General features: G+C 44.5%; 1 protein-coding gene across 4 annotated transcripts in view; it reads left to right on the top strand.

The window, feature by feature from the left end:
- The window catches only part of CRHR2 (corticotropin releasing hormone receptor 2), a 246,297-nt gene that overhangs the window by 211,558 nt on the left and 10,842 nt on the right, over positions 1–23,897 (top strand). For all 4 annotated transcript variants that reach the window (XM_073334745.2, XM_073334747.2, XM_073334746.2 and 1 more), the window contains 3 exons: positions 4,482–4,567; positions 9,499–9,634; positions 13,235–13,276. In XM_073334745.2, coding sequence (XP_073190846.1) covers positions 4,482–4,567; positions 9,499–9,634; positions 13,235–13,276 — 264 coding nt within the window. The remainder of the gene's footprint in view (positions 1–4,481; positions 4,568–9,498; positions 9,635–13,234; positions 13,277–23,897) is intronic.

Raw genomic sequence — 23,897 nt, 5'->3', positions numbered from 1 at the left:
CTTCCATCAACATACAAATCAGTCTGACTCGGTTTAGCAAGCACTCAGGACCCGGGTCCTAGGGCCTTGCTAGGGGGTGGGTCAGAGCCCAAGTCCTGCTGAGATTGTATGGTAGCACAGCAGAGACCCCTAGGTCCAGCAGTTGTAAAACCAGGTTTTCAATGGAGTGTGAACGCTTAAACCCAGGCTTGAAAACTCTGAGTCCAGAAGCCTGGATCCCACAAATCTGGGTTTGCAATGCAGTGTAGACATACCCTGTGTGACTTAGGAGCCTAAGTCCCATTTTAAAAAGTGACTTAGGTACTTCGGAGCCCAAGCGTCAGTGAATGTGAATATATTTCAATGTGAATATATTGTTTGGCCGAGGGGCTAGCATGCTGGCCAGAGACTCATGAGATCTGGGTTCTATTTGTGGCTCTGCTGCTGGGCAAAGAGCTTGGGCAAGTCATGTCATTACTCCGTGCCTCAGTATCCTCTGTTAAATGGAGATAATGATACAGACCTCCTTTGTAAAGCGCACTGAGAGCTCTGAATGAAAAGCATAGCACTATTATCTAGTCTGACGTCCTGCCTGTCACTGACCATAGAATTTAGAACATAAGAGCAGCCATACTGGATCAGACCAATGGTCTGTCCAACCCAGTATCCTGTCTTCTGACAGTGACCACTCCTACTTGCTGCAGAGGGAGTGAACAGAGCACGGCAATTATCGAGTGATCCGTCCCCAGCTTCTGGCAGTAATTCCTGCATACAGCCAAATTACTTGTGGCTGAAGCAGAGCATACCTCTTAGCAAGACGGCCAGTCTTGCTGTAAAGACTCCAAGCAATGGAGACTCCACCACATCCCTGCTCCAAAGTTAATTACCATCACTGTTAAAAACTCACTTCTGAAGATTAACGTCTGCTCTAATTACTTCAATACAGGCATCATAGACTAATTAATTTTTATTGGAGCTTTGTCTCAACACTTAGGGGAGAGTCAGACATCTGAGGGGGAAGGTGGGATCACTAGATGGAAGTTAGCAGAAGGTTTCGGCATCAGGGCACGAGGTGTGGGCTGCTTTTCAGAGAAGACAGATAGGGATTGAGTTCACACGCTAGCATAGTTGCTTGCAATCTATCAGTCTCTTTCAGGGTTCTCTGTAACACCAGCACTTTAATAATGCTACTGTGCAGTAGACTCAAGACGTCTGAGATCTATCTGTGGATCTTATAAGGAACTTATCCCTTTGTTACCTACCTCCGCATTCCCGTGTGTAGAGTTTTAAGGCTTTTGGCATTTTGCAATCCATGAATGGAGTATGTCTGTGATTCACTTCTAGCTATTAATGAGCATGACAGCTGAGTTGCTGGTTTAAAGACGTTCTTGAAACACATCCCTTTTTCCCATGCTGGATAGCACATTTCAAGGAATATAGTGTGACAAGTGTATATGGGGCAAATGTGACGCTATTCATAACAAATTGTGCAGGAGGTAACTGACATTGAAAAGGTGGTAGCCTCATGAATGATGCATGTTAAGTGAGCATTATGGGAGATAGCAAAATGGTACTCTTGGGAATTCAGACGTGAATTTTCCATGGGATAATGTTAGCAGAGTTAGACCTTTGGGATGGTTAAGATGAACAGGTGACACGAGTGACCTCATTGATCATGCTAGGGCTTATCTATCTATTATGTGAACACCTAAAGTGAACAGATTAACTAGAGCTTTAATTTTTGGAGGGTAAAACTGGCTTCAAACTGGTTGTAAAGATCAACTCTCTAATTTGACTTGAATCCTAAATTCTTGAGTTCATGACCACATAATTCCTTTGGGATAAAAATGCTCATAAATTCACATCACCAAGATGCTCTTGTGTGTGGGCAGATTTGTGCTGCCTCTTGTGTGTGGGCACAGAAAACCTCACCGCTTCCACAACCATATTCAGGGGCCGAGTGAAATCCTAGTCCTTACTCTTGTGCCAGGGCAAAAAATGTGCAGAACCCGTCTCCGTGATGTAGTGTGATGCGTGGAACAAGAGAACAAGAGTCAGGTTTCCAGAGAGACCTCTTTAGGTGTGACACCCAGTCTCAAGCCTCAAGAAGGCAAACTGGGACCAAGCTACTAGCAAACAAACATGAGATTCTCAGCCACTAGCTACATCACTCATTGCTACCAAAACTGGCAGAACTAGCCACCCCAAAAGGAGCATGGAGGAGGCAGGGCCAAAGCCTTATCTCTCTCCCTTTACACACATGCTGGACAACGACTGAGCAGGGGGGGATAACCATGGGTTGCACTTCCCTTCCATACCTGAGAAACGTTGTGCTTCTAAGACAGCACCTTCCTGAGCTCCCACTGGAGTTGGTGGGGGCAGGGAGAGGGGGTGTCTCTTAGCCACCCCCATTGCATGCCAATGCCTAAAAGGCAAAGGCTTTAGTGTCCAATTGGAAAACATAAATCCATGTGATATGCTCCTGAGGACACACCTAATCTGATTATTGTCCTACCCATGATCTCATTATGGTCACTCTCTAAGAAAAGTCTTATAAGGCCTGTGTGGCCTTGCTGAGCTGTCATTTGATCATTGCTTCCCCCAGCCACTACAAACTGAACGTTGCTGCCAGCAGAAAGATGCGTAAGAATTCTGTTCTCACCACACTCTGCCACCCCACACATGGTTTAGGAAGACAGGAATTTCTAGTGGCTAGAGCAAGGGTTGGGAGCCGCTAATCCTGTGTTCTGTTCCCAACTCTGCCGCTGACTGGCTGTCTGACTTTAGGCTAGTCACAGGCCCAAAAGTACAAATGTAGGTGCCTGAGGTTAGACACCCAAATCCATATTTAGGCACCTAAGTAAATGCCCAGTAAGGAAGTGGCCAGATTTTTCAGAGGGGTCGAGCACCTGTAGCTCCTATTGATGTTACTGGACTCATAAACATCCACAAAACTACTTCGTCGTCCTTCACATCCCTTCACAAACCTCTCCTTTGCTGCGACGCCTTCAAAACACTTGGCAATGATTAGGTAGCTGGTGTGCTGAGATTACTGCCCATGATGCTGACCAGGACTGTCTCATTGTTTCCTTGTGCTCCCTCGTCTGTCTGTCTGTATACATCTGTTGTCTCTTGAGGAATATTTGGGTCACAGGCTGTCTGGGGCAGGGACTGTCATAGTCATAGAGTTTACGGCCAGAAGAGACCACCAGATCATGCAGTCTGACCTCCTGTATTTCACAGGCCACCAACACCACCCGCCCACTAAACCCAACAACCAAAATTAGACCAAAGTAATACACCCTGCAGGAGACTAAACTAGTGTGTGCCACATACAGGGAACAGGAGGGGCTCAGGTGTGCCAATTCCTGAGGCCCCTGCAATGGTAATGGAATTGATTAAGTAAAGTAGACCCAGATGATCCTGGCAAGCAGCCTGTGCCCCATGCCGTAGAGGAAGGTGAATCACCATCACCACCACCATGGTCACTACCAATTTGAGCTGGAGGAAAATTCCTTCCTGACCCCACACATGGCGATCAGTTTGACCCTAAGCATGTGAGCAAGAAAAAAACCAGCCAAATACCTGCGAGAGAGAGAGAGAGAATTTTTGGTACCATCTCAGATCACCAGACCACCCCACCCAGTGCCCCATCTCCAGCTGTGACTATCTCTGATGCTTCAGAGGGTGCCTTTTTGTTCTATGCATGTATAGCACCTAGCACAACGGGGTCCTGGTCCATCACTGGGGTTTCCAGCTACCACAGTAATAACCATTGTCAATGAGGAGTGAATCCACTGGAGTTGAACCAGTGTCAAGCTTGTATAAGTGAGATCGAAATCAGGAAAACTATATTTTGTGGCTGGCTGAAAACTTTCTAAAGTGGAGCACTATAAACGCTTTGCGCTGATATTTTGGGAAGATGTGTTGTTTAATATTTTACTTTTCAGGTACTTCCTGTATGAGGTCACTGCAGCATTGTCCTTGGTCTCTTACTCTGAGTCCAAATACTGCAGTGCTTCCAGTTCCTTAACATGCATAAAAATATATATCAGGCCTGATTTCTCGGTGTTTCCAAATCCGCATCAAGCTCAGACATGATACTCCAGCAGGAAGCAGGTTTGTGAAGGGAAGGAGGAGTTTACAGGCTTAGAAAATAGCTCTGTAGCCTCCATCCAGATTTCTGACTAGTTTCTGGCATCCCGTCTGGCTGGAATGGTTCTATTTGTTGGGGGTGGGGTGGGAGAGTTGGACCAGCACGGCCTCAGGAAGAACTCATGGCCTCACAGTCTGTTTCACAAACTTCTTTTCAGATGGCACCTGCTTCTGCTGTTCAAAAGTGACTAGACTCCATGCGCACTGATATTATGGGGGAAATCCTGGCCCAATTGAAGTCAGTGGGATCAGGCTCACTGTATATATGACTATTGATGTTTCTTCTCTGTATATCTCATTTTTTAACTCCAGTTTTAGCTCATTGATCTTTTCTTTCCCTTTTCCAGATAAATTTTGTATTTCTATTTAACATCGTTAGGATTTTAATGACAAAACTGAGAGCTTCAACCACTTCAGAAACAATACAATACAGGTAAGTTGGCCAGGGCTTTTCACAGTTGTTACAAGAAATGTTCTGACCTTCTCTGTGCAGTATGTACACTGCGTGGTTTTATTAATTAGACACCTAAAACACTGCATACTCCACCGCTTGCCCTGACGTTGTTCTGCCTTTGTATTTTAGGATTGTACACCTAGGCTTGGTAACTGTATCTCCTTATACTTTAGACATGCCCTGCTAGGGCACAATATCATTGTTCATGGGGCAGGTTATTTTCAGGGTTTTTTTTTCAAAATGCATCTACAGAAATTTGCATACATTCTTGCACCCATTCCATTTATGTACATGGATGAAATCAGACACACACAGTTGGGATTTATGTGCAGATTGATATGCACTGTTGAATCTCCTAACCTGTCTACATGCTTCAGGGTGCTCATGTGCCTCTACTGTACATATGCAAAGGTACCTGTTTCAGAATTTGGCCCAATGTCACTAGCGAGGTCAGTCTGGTGTAAAATGTGATCCATCAAGAAGGCCACTTTTTCCTCTCCAGTAAAATATGATTGATTCATGGGAGGAGAGCATTTAACTCCCTGTTTCAAAATATATTACAATAGCTGTACAAGTGACGTGTTTCTGTAATCCACTACACTGATGGCTAGAATATTGATGGATCTTAGTTGACTGATGAGTGTAGAAATGCACAACCTGTAACAAATTGCCTCCCCGCTCATGCGTGCAATTTTGTGGGTGCATGTAATAATACTTCGACTGCCAAATAAATAGCTGACGTGGAGGCACAAATTCGGATCCCTTTTCTGCGTTCGTAAATTCCCAGCGAAGGCAGTAGGCATTTGAGTACAGGATTGGGTCATATTCTTGAGCCCACGGATCACGCTGGTCGACACAGAAATGTTTCTGTTCATGCCCACAGATTACTGTACATCCAAATACAAGGAGCAATGCAGAGGCCATAAGCACCTTGCAGGGAATGCTGACTTGAACGCCTTGCAAAACTGGGCCTTTAGAGTGCAGAGTGAGATCTTGTATGGTTATGCAGGTCCCTCAAGCTCTGCAGGGGTTTTATGGCAGGCACAACTGGGACTCCCCAAATCATCTGTCACTACTGTGTGAAATCTCAGGCTCCCAAGCTGAGCGCTGAACCCTGAAGTCTGTAAACTGGCCTGCTTTTGTTTTGAAAGGAAGTTTTGCCTGAGCAACGTGGCTTTGTTGTCTGGCCCACTGCTTGCCTTTTGCTTTGGTCCTTGAAACATGGTTTCAGGGTAAGCTGTGAGGTTAATGCACTGGCCTGATGCTCTTGCTTCGATTCCCCCCTGCACAGTCACTGAGAAATGAAGCCCATGGTAGAAAAAAATTCCGTTTTCCCTGCTCAAGCCTCATGCAATGGTTCCAAAACCAACAGGGGGAAAAGACTGAGATCTCAGTTCCTTGCTCTCCCTGGGGTGAATGGTGGGGCATGTGAAAACATTCCCAAACAGCTTGAATAAGAGGAGCTGGCTTTTTCCCTGCACAGGTAGCGATGATCAGATTTTTGTCACAAACTGTTTTCATGAAGCGGCAAAGCTGCTTCTGCACACGCTGAATAAAAATTTCATGCAAGCCTCATGCAGTGCATTGGGGGTCCCTCATGTTTCAGCTAATCTTTTAAACTTAACAGTAGTAATGTCATAAAAGAAACTGCCCTTTTTAAATGGTTAGGCAGCTGCGAGTTGAGACCACTGCCTAGCATGCTGACCAGCATTGTTTCCTTGTGCTCCCTGTCTGTATGTAGAGAAAGAACTGGACTGAGATTCAAGAGACCTGGGTGCTATGCCTGGCCTGCTGGGTGACCTTGGACAAGTCACCTTGCCGTTTTGTGCCTCAGTTTCCCCATCTGTAAAATAGAGAGAATGATACTGCCTTGTAAAGCAGGTTGAGATTTCCTGGTGACAAGCACTGTGTAAGAGATAGGCACTATTATTATTATTATATGCCTGTTGTCTCTTTTCTTACACTTGGAACTTCAGGGGCCGTTTCTTCTGTGTTTGTACAGCACCCAGGGGGGTCCTGCTCCATGACTGGAGCTCCTACATGCTACTTCAGTACAAGTAATATCTAATAGTATTGCCCCAATAGTCGCTTAAACTTGAGAATACACCATATTCGTATTGTTTATTGGTATGGGTGGTAGCTGTATTGTGCTAGATGCTGTACAAACATACACCAAAGAGACAGCCCCTGTCCTGAAGTACTTACAATCAACGTATAAGACGATAAGCAACTGGTGAATACAACAAACAGGCAGGAGCACAAGTGGGAGGATACTGGATGGGCACGTGAGCTGCCTGTACTGGAAGGAAATCACTCGCTAAACCAGAAAGGGTGTTAGCTGTGCTCAGGCTTCTTGCTAGTGCGACTGAGAAAGTGGGTCAGAGAGTGTCTAGAGAGAGAAAGCGATGGAGGTAATGAATGTTTCCAGCTGACCAGTGTGTCTCTGCAGAGCGGCGCTGGGTTCAGAATGCAGTGTTAGCTGGCAGGGATGGCCAGCATGATCAAAAGCCTTTCACAGAGCGCCTCTCCCAAGCGTTTGTGGCCAGGAGTTTGAGTCACGTCAGTTAGCAGCAGCAACAGCAGACAGAAAAGCCACATGGTATTTCATAACCTGGTGCGGTGGCAGTTGTTCTTTCCCATTCCCCTTGCCCCCTGCTGACCTCTGCTCACACCACACTGCCAGTAATTGGAATAGACAGTTAACTCCTTGCGTGCCAGATCAGAGTAGGGGCTCAGCACCCTGTTACATGCAGGGATTTCTATTATTTCCCTTCCTTTTCACTGAGAAATGGCCGTGGGTTATTCTTTATTTTCTTCTCATTCTTTTTTCTTGTACATAATGACAAGCATTTCCTTGCGGTGAAGGAGCGTGCCATCTGCCTGTCCTCCTCTTACATTATTATCCTTTTGCCTTCTGTTTATCTTTAGTTAATTTATGAGGACCTGAAAGACACATAGGAATCCCATGCTGGTTAAATGCCAGTTTAATTCACAACAGCAAATAGAAGGATTTTACCTGTCTCCTGGCAGACAATAATCCATCATCTGTTCATATCAATTGGAATCCCAGGGCAAGATTAGACATTAACCCATATTTTTAATCCATTGTTATCTAGCTTTCCCCAGTTTAGCCCAAATGTTCCTGAAATCAAAGAGTAGAAGGATTATTTTAATCCTTATTTCACGAATGTTAGGGATATGGGGGACAAATCCTGCCCTGGCTTAGAGGAGGTGAGAGGAAAAATGGTCTTGTGATGAAGGCGCTGGACTGGGGCTTCCTGGCTGTGCCGGGCAAGTGGGCAAGTCACTTAATCTCTCCGTGCCTCAGTCCCCCCCGCTGTTAGGGGTGGGAAACACCAGATCCCTATCACATAGGGGTGCTGTGAGGATACATACATTAATGACTGTGTGGTACTCGCATACAGGGCTGACAGGAGCTATGCAAGATAGTGTGCAGCCAGGGGCAGCTCTGTTAACATCGCTGAAGTTGTGCCCGGGCATACCAGGTGCCATTCTCCCGTTTATGTTCCATCGTGCTGCCTGTATCCAGCTGTACCTGTCCAGCGGTCTACGGGGCACACTTCCCAAACCCAGGGCATGCGGCCAATCACATGAAGTGAGGACTGCGAGTTATTTTCATCTTTTCAGCAGCACCTCCCAAACAACTGAATGAAACTCGCATTTTATTTGAGTGGTTTAGCGGTCCCAGAATGAATCAAAAGGCTTGTTTCAAGGCATAGCCAGCACTAGTCACCAGTACAGTTGTTTAAATACAGCATCTTACTCCTGAAGTCTGACAGGAAGAGATGCCAGTCGCATATCAGCAGTGCAAATCCAATCTGGCTGTTAAATGTATGCTTCTTCATCTCCCTTAATGTTATAATTATAAATCAGTAATTTCTTGTTGCTTAATTAACTAGCAGACTGGAAATGACACTAATCACAGTGCAAAGTTGCTGGAATAGACTGTAATTTGATCATATCACAAAATCTCGCCACCACAAATCATTTCACAGTTTACTGCCAGCTTCCTTAAATATCACAGTGGTATATTCCAGTCAGTTCTTAGACTCTGTTTAGGAATCTCTCCTAAAAATACACATCGCTAAAAATATGGGACTGGATCCAAACCACTCCTCCCAGCAATTCCTCTGAACTTCTAAGTAGTTTCAATCCAGATGTCAATCCAGGCCCATCTTTAATTGCTAGCAATGTTGGATCCCATTGAACTTGCAACGCCTGCCTAGTAAATGTAGTAGTAAACATGAAACACATAGAGTAGCATGTACTTGTCCGTCGGGCCTTTCAATTCATTTTCCAGCGCTGAGAAGGTAAATAGAAGCACCTGTATCAATGCGGGTTTCCCACCACCACTAGGAAGAGCAGGTGTGGAGAGAATCCCAATACAAATCACTCCCAGCTGCCAAAATGCCTCATCGATCTTCACCATTGCTCTCCCTGATGGGAAACCAGTACGGGAGAGCAGCCTAGTGTGCATGTCTAAGTCAGGAACTGGTGAGGAGGAAAAAAACAGAGGTGGCCTGGTGGCAGAGTAGAGGCGGGGGAACTGGCTTGTGGAGGGGAATCTGGGATGTTAAGGGAGTGCTAATGATTCGGGGAGGGGCTTCATGGTGAGGGTTGGAGAAGATGGGAATAACTTCTAGGAGGGGGAGTTGTCTAGGAGTATCTGTTGGGAAAAGATAGAACGATGATACTGATCTCACACCAGTTTAGCACCAATGTGACTCCAGTAAGCACTGTGGAGTCATGCATGGTTTATGCTGGTCTCAGGCCTCCTCTCTCCAGTTCTTCATTGTAATTCCCTGCGGGTGAGTGGTTCTCTGAGGGTTACATAACTCAGCCTGGTTTTCCTCTCCTAATAACTTTGCCTCTCTGCTTGCACCCTACAGGAAGGCAGTCAAGGCTACGTTAGTCCTTCTGCCTCTTCTGGGTATTACCTACATGCTTTTCTTTGTGAACCCCGGCGAAGACGACATTTCCCAGATAGTCTTCATCTACTTCAATTCCTTCTTGCAGTCTTTTCAGGTAGGAGAGCATGCTTAATCGCAAGTATTGGGCACTGCTAAAGGGATCCCCAATGCTCTTAGCTGTGAGGCTTGGGGCAATGAGAACCCCTTAGTAGAAGTAACTCTTTAAACAAGTTGGCTTAGAAGGTAAATTCATTGCTGCAGGAGCTGTCTTTTGCTTTTGTGTTTATACAGCGCCTAGTGCAATGAGGTCTTGCTCCATGCCTGGGGCTACTAGGTGCCATTGCAATACATATAATTCGTCATTTTCTTTTAATGCTTGTTTGTTTTAATGATGCATGGTTGTATATAGTATGTTGCATGTGGCAGAGACCCCCTGTTAAGTAAGCATGAGTTCACTTGATCAAGAGCTTGGTTGTATGAACCGGAGTCCTGTCCCACCTCTTGTGCAATGGCACATGCTCTTATCTGCAGTGGAATTTGGTCTGTCCCAAACTTTGTTGCTGATTGGAGCATGCACCCCTGAAGACTGTGTTTTCCTGTCACTGAAGTCTGTGGGAGTTTTGCCAGGGCTGTGATCGGAACAGGATCAGGTTTGAATGGGCAATGAGCAGAAGTAGTAACAGCACTCTGGGTCCAGCATGCCGACTCATCATTGAACCCTCAATTCAGGAAGGCACTTCAGCGCATGCCTCATTTGAAGCCCTTCACTGGAGCTGTGCACGTGCTTAAAGTTTAGACATGTCGTTAGTCACCTTCCTGAATAGGGGCCTAAGTTCAGTATTGCCACGGACTTCCATGGGATCAGTCCCTACAGCAGGGATGCAGCCAAGAACACCAGTGCCGATATGCGTAGCAGTGATTGGGAACTACGGCTGAAAGGCAGGGTCTATGACTGTGGGTTCTAAAAGCTTTCGGATGTGGATAATGATTTCATATTTGTATTTGAAGCCCAAAGTGTCACTCCAGTAAAAGAAGCACAAAAGCAAAGAAGAAAAACAGCCCTTTTAAACTATTGAAGGAGAGATTTTGTTCCTAAGCAATAAGACTTACTGCATTTTTCACTGTGTAAAATAAATTTCATATTTTACCTGGTCATGCTTGTTGCCTGCAGAAGAAATGATTGGTTTATGATGATAACGCTGCAGTGGGGTATGTGAAAGAGAGAACAGCTGGGAAGTAGATCTGTGTTATGATATGAGGTAGTACACCCCATTGCTGAAAGTAAAACTCAGTTGTTGCAATAGATAGTATATTTCTCTCTATCACTTTGTAGAGCAAGGATCTGATTCTGCGCACCCTGAAGTCAGTGGTTTCAACAGGAGTAAGCTGTTGCCCTCCAGTTGGGCATCGCATTCCCTTTGTGGTCAGAATGGGACTCTTAGTAACATGATGCTCTCATGGAAAGAGAGCAACTGTCATAGGCTCGTTGGGACTGTAACCAACCCCTTTGTTCTGTGTTTGTATAGGGCCCATGCGGTGGGGTCCTGGTCATAGAATCATAGAATATCAGGGTTGGAAGGGACCTCAGGAGGTCATCTAGTCCAACCCCCTGCTCAAAGCAGGACCAATCCCCAATTAAATCATCCCAGCCAGGGCTTTGTCAAGCCTGACCTTGGTCCATGGCTGAGGCTCCTAGGTGCTACCGCAGTACCAATAAATAACAATAGTAGCTGAGACAGTAAAAGGGATTTCAAATACTCCTTTAGAAAGTGTATATTATCTGCTCTGTCCTGCATCAGTGGACTTCATGCTGCGATTGCGGGTGATCTAATAGGCGTTTTCCATTTGTAATGTCAATGATTACATAACTTTGGGTGAAATCCTGGGCCCATTGAAGTCAGTGGAAGATTTGCCATTGACTTCAGCTGGGCAAAGAATTCACCCTGTGTATCTAGATCAGCTATCTTTAATGCATTCTTATTTATTCAGGGTGATATTTTACCACCCTGACTTAATGGAGTAGTACATCATTCCCAGCATAATCCCACCAGAATCAGTGGGTCTACTTGCAAAGTAAAGCACCACTGAACACAAACATGGGTATGTCTGCATAGCAAATGAAGGTGTGATTGCAGCACAGGTGGGCATAGCCCTAATCTAGCGAACACAGACAATAACAGTAGTGAAAACATGGTGCCATGGGCTGCAGGACAGGCTAGCTGCCCCAGTACAAGCCCACCTGTGAGCATGGGTATGTACTCATAGACATTAAGGTCAGAAGGGACCATTACAATCATCTAGTCTGACCTCCTGCACAATGCAGGCCACAGAATCTCACCCACCCACTCCTGCAATAAACCTCCCACCTATGTCTGAGCTATTGAAGTCCTCAAATCATGGTTTAAATACTTCAAGGTGCAGAGAATCCTCCAGCAAGTGACCCATGCTTAAGAGGAAGGCGAAAACCCCCCAGGGCCTCTTCCAATCTGCCCTAGAGGAAAATTCCTTCCCGACCCCAAATATGGCGATCAGCTGAACCCTGAGCATGTGGACAAGATTCACCGGCCAGATACCCTGGAAAGAATTCTCTGTAGTAACTCGTATCCCACCCCATCTAACATCCCATCACAGGCCATTGGGCCTATTTATCATGAATAGTTAAAAATCAATTAATTGCCAAAATCATGTTATCCCATCATACCATCTCCTCCATAAACTTATCAGGTTTAATCTTGAAGCCAGACAGGGCTTTTGCCCCCACTGCTTCCCTTGGAAGGCTGTTCCAGAACTTCACTCCTCTGATGGTTAGAAACCTTCGTCTAATTTCAAGTCTAAACTTCCTGATGGCCAGTTTATATCCATTTGTTCTTGTGTCCACATTGGTATTGAGCTTAAATAATTCCTCTCCCTCCCTGGTATTTATCCCTCTGATATATTTATAGAGAGCAATCATATCTCCCCTCAGCCTTCTTTTGGTTAGGCTAAACAAGCCAAGCTCCTTGAGTCTCCTTTCATAAGACAGGATTTCCATTCCTCAGATCATCCTAGTAGCCCTTCTCTGTACCCCATTCATGCTGGGCTGTTTGCGCTTGGCTAAAAGGGATCATCCCGGAGAATAGCCACACGGTGGGGTGGGGAGAGATGTGTGTTGCATCCGAAAACCGCAGCCCCTCCTTTTAAATGTGAAACCCAACCCATTGCTTACTATGGGAAAGGATGGCACTGCAGTTTGAAACCATTCCCACATGTTATGCGTAAGAAGCCAACCCCGCGTACCCTTTTCCTTACCATGGCTGCATGAAAACCGAATTCTGTTGCCCAGCCGTGTGTGATGTTGAGTTGTTAGTTTGCACCGATGTGCCCACCCCTGGTAGAATCACATCTTTATTTGCAGTTGAGACATACCCTGAGGGTGGCAGACTCCAGCCCTACGTCTTTACCTCGTTGGGTCCTATACTCTACTGAGTAGCAATGGGGCCACTCTGGTAAGTGCTCTTCGACATGACTGTGGCTGTAGAAACAGACCCCAAGGAGTGTAACGAACTGCAGCCATCTTCCTCTAAGAGCAGTAACAGAAAACAGAGATGGGTGGTAAGTTTCTGTCAGCCATTGTGGCAGTATAACTCTAGGACACATCTAAACCCACTTTTCTACATGTGTCACCGTGCTTTGTTCAAATAATGATCTAATAATGATTCCCTTCATTTTTTTCCAGGGTTTCTTTGTGTCAGTATTTTACTGCTTCTTGAATGGCGAGGTAAGTAGCATCCTACGCTGGTAGTGCAATTATCATAAAGTGTAAGCGGCTTGAGTGTCTGACTTTAGGGAAATGAAATGCATTTTCACTGCCTTGCATTCACATCACCTTTGGTACTCTTGAAGACATCTCCATTGATGTGCTTCTGACCTTTACAACTCGCTACATGTTTGCCCTTTGCTTACAATGCCTTTAAAACAGGGGTTGACACGTTAATGCAATGCTGATGTACCTATAGATGATGATTTTTGTTCTTCACTTGAATAATTCATTGCATTTAATTCAGTGTGTGACTTCTGAGCTTGTTCAATAGATGATTGTTTGTTTATTCAATTGTGATTCAATATCTTTTGTGCCACGCATTGGTTAAGAATCCACAGTATATGACAACACATTTCACATAGGAATTGCCCTATTGAACTGGTCTAGTGGTCTTTCTTATCCAGTATTCTGTCTCTGAGTGATCCGTACCAGATGCTTCAGAGAAAGATGAGGGAGGAAAGCAGCATTGGGAACAAGGGGGCAACCCATAAAGAACAATTCTGGAATAAGCAGCCCATACCGGAAGTTTCTTACTAACTCCTATCAGTTAGTGGCTGACTTAGTTCCTGAAGTATGAGGGTTTATATCCCTTCTCCATTTTTTTCTTATCCTGCTTATTCTAACGGTGGATGATCTCATTATTCTTATTCATGTGTAATCCTTTATTGAATCCAGCTAAGTTTTTAGCCTCAATGACATCCTGTGGCAATGAGTTCTGCAGATTAATTATGCATTGTGCATAAAAGTATATCCTTCTATCACTTTGTGGCCATATATGACAATTTTATGCTGCTACTGCACAGGACAGATTCTCCAGGGGGCCACAGTAGCCTGTTCTCATCACCACAGTAATGAACATGGGCTGGAATCTGGCCCACTGATTTCATTAAACACCCCAGACTCTCATTGATTGGTGCACTATGTTACCATTGCCTTGCATATCCAAATAGCTTTCCATTCTATGGCCTTGACCAGGAGCAGGTAGGCAGTCCTTGCTGTAGTTTGTTTTAGCAGATTATTCTGGGGATATTTCAGTTTTCTTGGGGTGGGAGCAATATCGCATGGACAAAGATGCATTTTCTCTATGGCGGGGTTCCAAGACCTTTTTCCAGACCCTGAGCCAAAGTCACTCCTCCTGTAACTCCATTCATTTCAGTGGGCTTACACCAAAGATGACCTGGCCCCTAGAAGAGCTGCCATATTCTTCTCTATATGTCTTGATAGCTGTGTATTGCCAGATCTGGTGTGCTTTTCAGGTCTGTGTTTCTCCCAACTATGGTTCATCAGTACTAGGGTCCCTATCTGGGTTTCTGTGTCTTTTTATGTCTCCTGTGTGCCTTGGTTTTGACTGTCTAATCCCCAGTGGGCTTCCTAGCTGTTTCTTTGTGAGATGTAACATAGACCAGGTTAGATAATGATACTGACTTCCACCCTGTAAAGTGCTTTGAGATTGAAACATGAAATGTGCTACATAAGGGCGAGGTATTATTATATGACAAATGCAAACTTTTCATTTGAAACAGAAGGTTCCAAGCAGCCTAGATACGAGCAAGAATGACGATAAGTGTTAATATTTGCCACTAGTTCTCAAGAGCCTCTTTGTGATTATATTGCGTGGAAGTACTAAAGCATGCCACATCAGTTGCAGCATTTCGCAGTAGGGGTTCAGCAGTGCCTCTTTGTGAAGAGAAAGGCTTATCAGAAAGCCTGCGTGTCAGCTGTGCCATGCCACCTAGGCTGTGGGAGGGCCTGAGTTGTCAAGCCAGTGTGTGATATGCTTTCCCTTCACTGGCAGGCATGCCATACAACAGATCTTCTCACACCCCTTATTCCTCTTGGTGCGAACATTCTCCATTCATTTGTGCTTAGCATTACCCAATAAAATGAAAAATAGTTCACGCTTCTATAAACTTGAAGTGAATTCCACTTGATCTATTAAAAGAATGTCCCAGATGGGGAAAAAATACCATTCAATGTGTGGCAGAGCTTAATCCATTCATTGCTGAAAGGACCCACCGTGAGACAGGTAGGATCACAAATCCACTTGATACCCAGCACTTTCAATCCACCTGTGAGTGCTGAGTCTCTTCCATTCTATTAAATTACTTAATCCTGTGCAAGTCAGCTCATCCTTGATCCTTTTATTTCTTCCTTTTTTACCTTCTCTTGTAGATAATCAGTTTTCCTTACCCAAGTGGCTGCTGCTCTGAGCCATTGGTTCAGCTTTATTTTAGGGTTTTTTTAATGGTGAGATGAGCCCAAAGATATGGTGATTGGTATTAGAAAGGCAAATGAATGCAATTTTACATTCATGTCTCTAAGTTAGCTGGGGAATATGTATAATCACAGCTAGGCAAAGAACTCCCCTGTTGACAAGGAAGACAAAAGCACCTCTTTGCACATTGTTTATTCCAGCCTCTCCCTGAAATAATTTGCGCTCATAAAAAGAATCACAGATGAACTTGTTTCTCATGGAATATGTGAAAGGGTAGAGCTCAGTGGCGCTTGGTGACTCTGAAACTGGGCAGGCGAAATTGATCTGCATATGTCCTCTATGAGCCAGTTAAGCTCATACTGTATCTGTTTTAATACAGGGCAGGCAAATCCTAACCTGAGGAGACTTTGTTGTGGTAGGCATCCCTGCAATCTTCCTACCTTTCGGGAAACCACGGTCCTTTATCAGGATACTCAAACACTAGCATGTTCGGTGCTTGTTGACACTTATGGATACTGCATTCATCCTGTAGCAGCAGTAAGAATTGTATAACATCCCACAGCATCTCCTGCTATGACTAGAATTGTGCCCTAGGATATAAGTAAGGCTGCTGTTGATTTGGGATCAAGGGGAACCTTGTGTATACCTCTGAGAGCATAATTTAGCCCTATATATCGTTAAGTATAGATAAGAGGATGAAGGAAGGGAAAGGATGGAAGAATATATAATGTAAAACCAGACACGTAATCTATTGTTCCATGATCCAATCCGATAGATTTCATTCCAGTCGTGTTTGAAATTCAACATGCGTCCCATCTTGCCACCTTGACTGCATAATGCATGTTTCAGATCTTTGAAATCTCCTTAAGAGTGCTTCTTTTAAATGATAGCTATTACACCTGCTTTCTGAATTTGTATTGTCCATTATTTAAATCCAGATCTAGAAAAACATTATTGATAAGGCTTTTTGATAGGTTTAGGCTTTCAAAATCTGCAGCGCAGTTGGGACAGTTTGAATCACAATGCCTCAGCAGGTTGTCCTAATCATTGCCAAAAGAGAGTCAGCTATTCAAAAGTATGCTAATTTTTCATGTGTTAGACTATTCTCTCCGTAATGCATTTTTTTTTTGGCTGTGTATATATACATATGCTTATGATGTCTAAACAGTGACCGAAAATAATATCACATACAGCTTCATTGTATTGGCCACGCCTTGATATCGACATTATTCACGTGTCTACTATAGAAACGTCATATTTCTCAGTGCACATGAACAGAAATAATGACATAAGAATGGAAATACAGAAATAGTGTTTGCATTCTTCTGACCTCGTCCACACATTTAGTTTGTCATATTTACCCCAGTGTAGCTCAAAGGAACTCCATTCAAACTAGTGGAGCTACACCAGTTTACTGAGACCAAAAACACCCCCTCACCGGTTGCTCATTTGATTGATATTAATTACATCCTTCATTCATCTTGTGATGTTGCTGCACCCACCTCTCTTTTCAGTGACCTCTGCTTTAGAACCTCATTCTCAATTGCTGTATCTAAGCTTGTTTCTAGAGGGGAATTGACCAGGAAACCTATTGTGGAATCAACTATTCTGCAATCGCTATTTTGGAATAGCTCCCTGTGTGGACATTCTATTCTGGAATAAAAGTCACTTAATTCCAGAATAATTAGTGCATTCCAAAGTGGAGTAATTGTTCTAGAATAAAATCAACTTTTTTTCCCAGAGTCGTGTCCCTGCCGAAAGCTATTCCAGAATAGTTAATGCAGTCAATTTCCCCATACAAACAAGCCCTCAGCCTTTTAAAATGTCACTTTGTGCCCTGCTGGATTACCAGCTACTTGGCTGGTCTGTTTTTGCTTTCTGTGACAGATGGGACTTACAGTACCACATCTCAGAAGGTTGTATGTGCCCATTCTTGCCCAGATACTGTGGTATTGGGAGCCTTATTGTATCCAACAAACAATCCATCCCTTAGATGGCCAAGCCCGCTTTTAGCAACGACAGGAGTATGGAAAAATCAATGCTTTAAAGCTCTTTCGATTCTGTGTTCTGATCTGTTCCTCTGTCCCCACGGAGCGCTGATGAGCTACTGACTGTCTGTAGCAATTATCAAGCAATATGGACTGGAGATGAAAATGATTGAAGTCCCTGATGTGTTGACAATCTGTCATCTGTGAAACTTGCCAGCAGAAAAGAGATTTATCAGGCTAGATGTGTTATGTGTTTGAATTCAAAGCTGGATGCTGAAGTGGATATGGAGGTGTCTGTTGGTCTCTTTTATGTCTAGAGCATTGGATCGTAGATTCTTCACCTGAAAACATTTCATCCCAAGTTTAATCACTCCTAAATCCTGTCTGCTTTACAAGTACTGGATATTGCTTTGTTCCTGTAGTAATCTCCAGAGTGCCTGCAGATAGATGTTCCTTCCTCACCAGTAGGACTTTATGCAATTACTTGTATTATCCATCTCTCTCCCTGCTGCACGCTTTCCTGATAATTTTCACAGCTCTTCTAGCTGTTTCTTCATTCCACACACACACCTGGAAAGATCATAGAGAAAAGGCTCAGAGAACGCAGTCTCTCCACTCCCTCCTTTCAAACATCAGCTGCAACATTTCCAAATTCGGAGAGTGTTTGGGATTTTTTTTGAGAAAGACTTTAAGATGAGGGTCCTTTTGTGCCTGTTTGGAGGATGGTCTCACTGCTTTCAAAGAAAGGCGCATCTCCGAGTGCCTTATTCATCTGGAGACAAGTTCTGCCTTCGTTACTCTGGAGTCAATCTGGAGTAACGCTGTTGACTGTAATATTCACACTAGCATCATCAAAGGTAGATTGGGGTCTTTGTTTCTCAGAGCTGAGCCTTTCTATGCTTTGTGGCAATCTTCTGCCCAGATAATCCTGTGGGTAGTTTAGTTTAGTTTGCTAGAAAAGGAAGTTTAAGTGATGCTTATTTTTGCTCATCTCTTCTCTCCAGACTCATTCTTTGTTCAAATTTAATTTTAAAAAGCCAGTTAAAATGACATTTCAATTCAGCCTTCTGTTCATTTTGCTATATTAATGTATGTTAAACTTAAACGGCATAATGTTGGGGAACTATGGATACTAATAATGGATACTTCCTTTCTCTCTCCCTGTCTGTCTTGTCGATTTAAACCATCAGCCTTTTGGGGTAGGGACTGTCTCTTACTCTGTGTCTGTACAGTACCTAACACTGTGTCACTACTCTACCACAAACTATAAGAAAAACAAGTGGGCCAACTGTAAATCCTTATGGAAAATAAAATGGACTCCAGTACAGTGCAGCTTGTGGTGATCCATATGGCCACTTCTTCAGGCAATGAGGTTTTCCTGTGCACCTTGCTCATTACAGGTTGTTTCTTAGGAAGGGTGACCAGATGTCCCATTTTTATAGGACAGTCCCGTTTTTGGGGATTTTTTCTTATGTAGGTGCCTATTACTCCCCACCCCCTGTCCTGTTTTTTCACAGTGGCTAGGCGGTCACCCTACTTTTAGGAGCTCCCTGGGACTGAGTGATCTAGTACCTTGTGCCCCCCTTCTGCCTCTGAGTAGAGGCCAGAAATGAATTTCCCTTGCCTCCAAGAAGAGCCCGCCAGGGTTGCCCAAATAACAGCCAGAATCCAAAAGCCTCTTAAGAAAAGCAAGTTGTGTTGTAAGTTACAAAAGCAAAGGCAAGTGGCAGGAAATCATCTCTAGCCTAAGGCCTGGATAACAGCCTTCGCCAGGCAGGCTAAAATCTTGTAGTTACAGTTGGGTTAAGCAACTACGTCCTTACGTCTTAGAGTTTAGTGTCTCCTGGGCAGTAACTTAGAGCATCAAAAATAGGATGTCTTTATTACCACTTCCTTCTTGAGAAAGCTTCCTAACTCCGCCTTCTTCCTGACATGCCACATCCCCCAGATGTTTGCACAGAAGGTGTGGAAGAGGGGGGGAGCTTGACACACAGCCACTGCTTTCCCTTTCCATCCTCCCCCACCCCGTTCGCAACACTCTTTTGTCCCCCTCTGCTCATGTGGGGAGGGGGGCGGGGTCAGCAGCTATCCCATGTCACTAGGAGGATAACTTTTTCCCTGGTCCCTTTCAAGTCATCTTCTGCCACCATCATACTGCTGCTGTATTCCTCCATAGAGGAATGTTCACTACACCAGCCAGGGCACTACAGCAGCTGCTTCATATGCTGTGTTGCTAATTCATGCAATATGTGGTGCTTTTCTTAAAGCCCCAGCTACTGGAGTCATGGGAATACATAAGAATCGCAACTTTCTTTTAAAAAAAAGTTTCCAGCCCTTGTGGTTGTGGAGAAAAACTTGAAAATGAGAAAAAGCATAGCCTAACGGCTCAGAGAGCAGAAGGCCTATAAAAAGAACCCCAACTTCATTATTTTTCTAAAAACTCATGGTTTGCGGAGGGGGTGGGTTGACTCATGATTTGTCAGTCTTTAGGGTAGGCAGTAGTGTATATAGATCCTTCATATGGAAGAGCTAGGCTATTAAATTACTATCTGTCAATAGGGCCTAGAATGAGATGAAGGCAGTCTATTTTTACTTCTCCATTTCCTCATGTTTTAGAGTGGGGCAGTGCCCCAAGAACAGAACAACCGTAGGGCCAGTTGTGGCAGGTGTAGTTTCATTGACTACAGTGAGAATTGAGTCCATGGGTCACATCCCCCCGCTGGTGTAAATTAGCATAGCCCCATTAATAGGGATCTGGCCCCATGTATCTGAGAGTAAGAAATGGGCCAAATATGGCTAATTATCTTATGTATTCATCTGGGCCCCTTTACTGTAGTACCCAAGCATCTCACAATCTTTAATGTACTTATCCCCACAAGGCCCCGGCAGATAGGGAAGAGCTCCTGCCCTCAAGGTATAGAGGCACACGTATGCATTTCAGTGGGATTTAGGCACCTAAGTACCTTGGAAGATCTGGGCCAAAGAATCTAAGTGACTTTCCCAAGATCTCACAAGGAGTCTATGACAGCACTGGGAATTGAACCTTAGTCTCTTCAGCCCCAGACACATGCCCTGCCACGCCTCACTCACTGGGCCTCTCCTCTTCCTTTCTCTCCTGGTTACAATTTGTAAGAACTTCATTTTGCCATGGCCTTGACACAGGTTGCGACTAAGTTGGATTGTTAAATGTTTATGCATCAGCACTAGGGATGGCTAAAGCAGTTCAAACAAAACAAGCCCTCACCCAAACGTGTACCCAAAATACTAGACCAACTGAATCCAAAGTTCTGTTGTGGTTCATAAGCATTTGGGTAATGTATTTTTAACACATAGTTGTGTTGCTTTCTGCGTATCCTGGCCTCCCCTGGGATGGAAAGAGCATGAGAAAAGATGACCCTGTGATATTTCAAACCTGACTGAAATCAGGTGGCACAGGGATGGGGCCCCTAAAACAACCCATTTTTGTGGGATTTCAAGCCTGCTATTTCAAACCTCAATTAGCAGGCTGCTCTCAAATATGTAGGTGCAAATTCACCCCTGGCACAAGGCCTAAATACCACTTAAATCCTGAAAAAAGCACTTCAGGAGGATGTTAAGTGGTGCATGGAGCTGAATTTTACCTGCAGACTTCAATGCAAACAGTACTTGCATATCTGTGAATTGGATTCAGCCCTGTGTGTTTAAATTAGTTTTTTAATCTGATAGGCAGGTTTGATGCATCCTTTGAGAAGCCGCGAGTGTAGGAAAAATGACACAGCGTGCACAGATGCCTGTACTTGTGTTACCAACCACTTAGCAACGATAAACCTTGATTGCAAACTTTTATATTTGTCAATCACAATATGGATCAAGATGTTCCAGAAAGACTCTTCTAAATTGACTGACAGGTCACAACAGCACATTTAATTTTATGTAACGTGTTTGTTTAATTAAAACGTCACTGCTGCATGTGTAGGCAGATTGGCAGGAGGTTGTTCTGGAGAAAACTGCTTCTCCATGCAACACTTCTATAGGGTAGATTTGAGTGTACTTTAATTAAAAGAGCTTTATTATTTCTGATTTTTTTAATTGATGGAGCTGTGGTCATCTTATACTTCCCAGGGATGTGTTTGACTTCTCTATACCTATGTATTTTGGTGTTCACGTATAGCAAAACTGCATACTGGCAGGTGCATGCTTCCACTATATTTTATACTTATTGAGATGCATAGATTTTAAAATCAGACAGGACCATTAGATTATCTAGTCTGACCCCCTGTATAACACAGACCATAGAATTTCACCCAGTTACCCCAGTGTTGAGCGCAATAACTGATGTTTGACTAAAACATAACTTCCAGAAAGGAAGACCTCAAGAAACAGAGAGTTGAACTCTGCAACAGTTTCAATGCCTTGCTTCAGCATTGAGTCATGGTGGAAATATAAATGCAGATGTTAAGAGCTGCATGGAGAGCTCTTGATATAAATAGTATGGGTTGATAGGAATTCTCTGTGATAAGAATAAGCCAAGTAAACTAAAGAGCAAAGTGTATAAGTTCATAATTAGGCCAGCCATGATGTACGGGTTGGAATGCTGACCAGTGAAGGAGAGAGAAGAGCAACTATATTACACTGCTGAAATAAGCATCCTCAGGTGGATGCAGAGTAAGATGAGAGTTGATGACTGCTTACTTTGCTTAAGAGCCTTTGGTAAGGGACCTTGTCCAAGGCTTTCTGAAAATCTCAGTAGACTATATCCACTGGATCCCCCTTGTCCACATGCTTGTTGACCCCCTGTGACGTTACCGATCATGGCTTTGGACTAGTCCTTAGCGTGCATTCGGAGCCCTTTGGGATCGCAAGTCTGCAGGTCTCTCTCTAAAAGCTGCACTCAGGCTGCGCCACCAGTTACCGGCTCAGTGCAGGGAGCTCAGAGTGACATTCTCTGGCCTGTGCTATGCAGGGGGTCAGACTCGATGATCGTCACAGTTCCATCTGGTCTTGACACCTGAGGCTGAAGAAGCCTGTCTCTAGTGTTGCTGTTGAGTATACACTGTAGGAGCTGGGCCCCCAAGAGCCATGGCACTGAGGAAAGTGCAGGATGGTGCCTGTCTGAGACCCATGTCCCTTGGGGGGCAGCCCAGCAGGAAACATTACCTCCAGGAAGGCTTGGATGGTAAATACTGTGTCCAAGAGCTGGGATCCACTGGTGCCCTGGAACAGAAGAGTGTGCACTGAGAAGCAGCTTTTCCATCCACCCCAGGCTTCCCGCCGACCCCTACAGGCCACGTTGTGCAAATGCTACCATGCTGCATGCAGGCCGCCATCATGCTGCACCCGTGGGCCCCATAGACAGAGAAGGCTGTAAGGCACGCTGACGGGGTGCAGTGACAGGCACCGGCATGCTGCACCAATGGGCCCCGTGCACAGGGGGGGGTCCAAAGGATAGTCGATTTCCTGGCTACCTGCAAAGGGAAAAGGACGCTACTTTCTATATGCCGTACCTAGATACCCAAGGATTCGATTAGGCCTTGAGACAGTAAACCACACTAGAAAAAGTATACCATATACCATGGTGAGAAGAGTGGTATGAAGACTTGGCTGGGTAGATAGGGAGCGATGGCATTACACCTGGGGCAGGTGAAGCACAGAAATGTAGGACTGGAAGGGACCTTGATAGGTCATATAGTCCAGTCTGCTGCACTGAGGCAGAACTACCTATTATCTAGACAGGTTTCAGAGTAGCAGCTGTGTTAGTCTGTATCCGCAAAAAGAAAAGGAGGACTTGTGGCACCTTAGCGACTAACCAATTTATTTGAGCACAAGCTTTCGTGAGCTACATCGTGAGCTTCACGAAAGCTTATGCTCAAATAAATGTGTTAGTCTCTAAGGTGCCACAAGTCCTCCTTTTCTATTATCTAAACTATCCCTGACAGGCGTTTGTAATCTCCTGGAGGCCTTGCTTACACAGTGAATGGGAGAGGTGACAAGATTGAATCCTACTGTATCCCACATTTGAGAGTCCTTGGGGAAGAAAATAATATACCCAATACCGCCCTCTAGGCTCTGCCAGAGGGGACACCACACACACCCCCTCAATGAGGAACTGTAAGCAAGTGGGCTAAACTACTCCCAGTAACTGGTTTAAAGGGCTGCTGATAGATCTGATAATATCAGTGTGGATGCTTTTTCTGGCATCCATCTTCTACAAATGGATCATCAGACAAAAATGTCATACTCCTCTCCAAGTCATAGCCTGGTCTCAAATCTAGCTAGTAAGGATCCAGGAGCTTCATAGACTCCAGATGCAACCAGAACAGTCTCATAACTATTGTCTCCATGATCTTCCCTAAAAAAGGGAGTTCTGAAACCCAGACAATACTTGGTGAGACTGTCA

This window comes from Lepidochelys kempii, chromosome 2, assembly GCF_965140285.1.
Source record: "Lepidochelys kempii isolate rLepKem1 chromosome 2, rLepKem1.hap1, whole genome shotgun sequence".
Taxonomy (NCBI): domain Eukaryota; kingdom Metazoa; phylum Chordata; order Testudines; family Cheloniidae; genus Lepidochelys; species Lepidochelys kempii.
This window is presented reverse-complemented; position numbering and strand designations above follow the sequence as displayed.